General features: G+C 39.0%; 2 protein-coding genes across 2 annotated transcripts in view; one reads left to right on the top strand and one right to left on the bottom strand.

Moving 5' to 3' along the window:
* The window catches only part of pole (polymerase (DNA directed), epsilon), a 16286-nt gene extending 15107 nt beyond the window's left edge, over positions 1–1179 (top strand). The window contains exons 47-48 of the mRNA XM_035657732.1: positions 842–931; positions 1034–1179. Of these exons, the coding sequence (XP_035513625.1) occupies positions 842–931; positions 1034–1156 (213 nt within the window). The 3' untranslated portion in view covers positions 1157–1179. The remainder of the gene's footprint in view (positions 1–841; positions 932–1033) is intronic.
* A 327-nt stretch (positions 1180–1506) lies between these two features.
* Positions 1507–4100, bottom strand: part of p2rx2 (purinergic receptor P2X, ligand-gated ion channel, 2) — a 7118-nt gene continuing 4524 nt past the window's right edge. The window contains exon 12 of the mRNA XM_035657731.1: positions 1507–3264. Within this exon, the coding sequence (XP_035513624.1) occupies positions 3166–3264 (99 nt within the window). The 3' untranslated portion in view covers positions 1507–3165. The remainder of the gene's footprint in view (positions 3265–4100) is intronic.

Here is a 4100-nt window from a genome sequence, read left to right as displayed (position 1 = left end):
TTAGGATTCCTTCAGTGTTCATCGTTCAGGAGGTTTCTACCGGGAGCTGAATTATCCATAGAGGCCTCTTCCTCTCCAACAGAACCGCTGATTAAAACCAGTAAAAACACTGTAGTAAAGCAGTTTACCGTTTACTGTCCAGTAGAGCAAGGCCAAGCTGCTTCTAACATTACCTCACCTTGTTTCCCTATATAACTTAAGATCTAGACATTCCAGAGCTTTTTTACCACGAACCAAATTATATGCAGAGGTCTCTTCCTCTCCACAACAAATGGACCCGATGATTAAAACTGATAAAACACAGAATAAAGCAGTTTCATCTTAAAAAATCTGTTTATCTGACACTGATCAGCAAACAAAGGATGCCCCGGAGGGCTTACCAGCTGAGCTGCTGCTAATGTTAGCTCACCTTGTTTCTCTGATAACCTAAGATCCATTCAGTTAAAAGTGTATTAAAAAAATGTGTCCTAAAACCAGATAAAAAGTAAATTAATGACAACTTCTGGCAGACAACCACAACACATGCGCAAAGAGGATATGACGTCCCTGACAGGTGACTGGTAAAACACAGTTATCTAAATAGATTATAGATTTCTCTGTTTGAACATTGTTGAAAACATTTGAGATAATGTAAGCTCATAACTCGACAAAATATATAACAAAGGTCTAGTGTATTAGACATTTTAATGCGGAAACTTTACATGTATCTTTAAAACAAACAAATTATCCAAACATACAACATCGTTTCACTCAAAATACTTCCTGTTTAACAGTCTGCAGCATCTTCTGACATTTTTCTTGAAGCTGCCTCACTGCTAAAAACTCTCTGTGTGATTTTTAGGTGTGTACAAAATGTAAAGGAGTGAAGGAAGCAAACATGCCCCTGTACTGCAAATGTGCCGGAGACTTTGACCTCACTTTCCCAGCCAAGGTTTCTACTCTCAAATACAAAAAATATCGATCAGTTCAGCGATAAAAGCATATGACATTTGTTCTGACAGCTGTTTTTTTTTTTTTCTTCTTCCATTTAAAGAGCTTCTCTGAGCAGATCACAGTGTTCAGGAACATAGCATCCCACTACAACATGAGCTTCCTGGAGGAAACCATCGACTGGTTGCTTGTTATGAGCCCACACATCAGCCAGAACGCTCACTAAATGTGACCTCTTCCCTTCCAACACTCCTGCAGCTGCATCTCTGGCAACTACTTTTCAATCTGGGAAATTCTGAATGTTTCCCAGTTTAAGCACTTGTTTCTATGCTGTTTGATGGTGTGTAATGTTGAGGGAGGTTGGAAGACTGTAGATATGTTTTAAGTCTTGATTATACTATGATAAAATTATGTATTTGTGTGAATTTCATATATTGACTGTTAATAAATATTTTTCCAAGTGTTTTAACTGTGAGCCCGACCTGTCTTTACTGCTCAGTTATTTTACTCTGCGCTGTAGGAAGGACTGCAGTCCTGCCTCTGAGGACAGGGCATAAACATCTTGAGTGCCGTTCACTCTGGGGGCCGTCATTAATCAGCGGTCACATTTTGTCGGAGCTTCTTCCTCACTTGGATGCTAATGTAATTGCTGTGTACAGCTTGTTTTCTCAACCGCTCCGACTCCCCCCCATTTCTTCCGTCTTTATTTACAGTGAAATGCATTAGACATGTCTGATGTTGCATAATCCTCAACCATCAAAGTTTTTCTTTGGTGTGGTAATTGTGAAGATTCTTTTTCTGGTTTTGATTTTTATGTTCGAGGAATTATTTGGCAAATCTGAACCTTCAAGTGTTCATCTCATGAGAGTCTTTACATTTTAATGCAGGCTGAGCTTTCTTTCACAGCGATACTAAGAAAAGAGCAGGTGTTTCTGGCTGGTTGTAAATAAATTCTTTACTGTTTCTGAATTTGAAAATCGTTTGGTGGTTACTGACTGCTGTGTTAACTCATGCACCTCCACCACTTTAACCTCATTGGCCCACAGATGACTCACTTTGCCTGCTGATGGGTGTCTCCCAGACAAGTAATCAAATTTCAGACTCTGATCTGAGGCACAATTAGATTGGCTCCTTAAGAGTTTCTCGCTGACACACATTGTACATGTACAACTGAATGAATGAGAGCACTTTACAGGGCCTGTGACTAAGTTTCTTTTTGTAAGCCTCAATACATCTTAGATCAGACAAAACTGCTTGAACTCAGTATTAAAATTGATTAACATAAGCGCTACAATTTAAGATATAACATTATATGAATTTTGAGCTCTTTAAATGTCATAAACAACATCTCCACACATATATGTCACTGTCCATTGTGATTCTCCATCCATCATGGCAGATATTGATCCATTAGACTTGAGTCTTAAGTCTTTTTTTACCACTGACATTTGTATTGCTCTCAAGCCTCCAGATGGATTCACACTTCCCCACAATCTTGTTAGAGAAACCATTTTATGGGAAATGTCGGTGTTATTTGATTACTGCTCATTGCTCTCCTCGTTCGTCTCCTGGCCGTTTCCTCCTATATCCCCTAGTTATGCTGAGCACGTCAGGTTGAAAGATAAAGGAAATGAATCAGAATATGTAGATTCTTCAAACATGGTGTGCAGTTTGTAATAATGCAGATTTATAAGAGCAAAGGTCAGTGCTTTATGATGTACTGTGAAATTAGGATTTCATGGTAATATGAAATGTGAGTTGATAGACGACGTTATTGCAATGCATTGACAGAAATGGGCATAGTAATGTTTCTCATTACTGTGTACTCAAATAGGTTTCTGCTATGAAATGGTTTAGTTTCTTTTCATACTGAGAAAATAAACACATTTTCTAATTGGTGTTACTGTCTGCTGAAGTCATGTCGAAAGAGAAACAATTAATTGCATTGTACAGTTGTGGTCCATCAAGGTTTTGAGACGATATAGGAACTGAATCTGCTGCACAGGCAGAGCCTTTGAGAGGACCAGCTGTCTTTCAGGAGATGCTCTCTGTCACTGTGGTTCTCTGTCAGTTTATATTCCCACTTAAAAAACAGCATAGCGGGCGCTGGCAGTCCGTAACCGAGCTGTTGCAGGCACCTGAGAAAGCACTCAGAGGTGCTGTTGTTGCCACAGTCAGCTGACGGAGGAGAGTCCACACTCTGGGCCAGCGAGGACTGAGGCAACTGTGATGACGTTACAGCGGTACACCTTCTGACAGGTCTGAATGGTTTGAGCCGTAGCTGTGGATGTAGCTGAGCTCTGTGGATATGGGCACCTTGGGCTCCTTGATAACCTGCGGAGGAAAGATATCATTCACTTAGAGATGTCTACATATGACATGAAAGTAAGACATTTAGTAGTTTGTGGCACAGAGCAGTAGACTGGTGGGGTTTATTTTATGGTTTTTAAATCCTATTTTTATGTCTTCTTTATTGTTTTTGTTGTTTCTGTTTTTCTTCTTCGTTTCTGTCTTACATACAGTCCTTATTGTTGAAAGGTGCAATACAAATAAGCTTGCCTTGCCTTATTCTATTCAAGTGTCCCAGTAAGCCGTGACAGTGTGACAATGAGCCAGCATGCACAATACCCGGACCCTGAAACCAAAGCAGCTAAATGGATTTCAGCCATCAATAATTTCATTATTCATTTCTGGGAAAAAGGCCTGTACAGTACTGAAAATATAGAGAATATTTTTTAGAGAATCCTGTTGTCCCTTCATTATCATTAAAGAATTAATTTAGAATTAGAGATTATGCTTTACTTTTGGTTGAGTAGACACATAACATTTTTTACTAGTAGTAGTAACTAAGAATGACTTGAGCACACTGATTAATTCAGTCTTTAATTGTGCCTTTCAACACTATTGTAGGCAAAGACAAGACAAATCAAGACAAAGACATGAGGCAAACAACATATATAGTCAATCTATAAAGTGTATATAATCTATACATGTTGTTTGCCTCCTGTCTTTGTCTATTTGGACTCGGATGAAGTAGTGTCGAAATGTTTGCACAATTAAAGGCTGTGAATTAATCAGTGTGCTCCAGTCTTTCTCTGCATGCTTGCTGTCCTTGATCTAAGAAGCACCTGATTTTTCTCCACATTTAAGAGTAGGCTTAAGACGTTCCT

The sequence above is a fragment of the Morone saxatilis genome, unplaced genomic scaffold (genome assembly GCF_004916995.1).
Source record: "Morone saxatilis isolate NCDOM2014 unplaced genomic scaffold, NCSU_SB_2.0 Contig16, whole genome shotgun sequence".
In the NCBI taxonomy this organism is placed as follows: Eukaryota; Metazoa; Chordata; class Actinopteri; family Moronidae; genus Morone; species Morone saxatilis.
The sequence above is the reverse complement of the archived record's forward strand: the minus strand, read 5'-3'. Positions and strand labels throughout refer to the sequence as shown.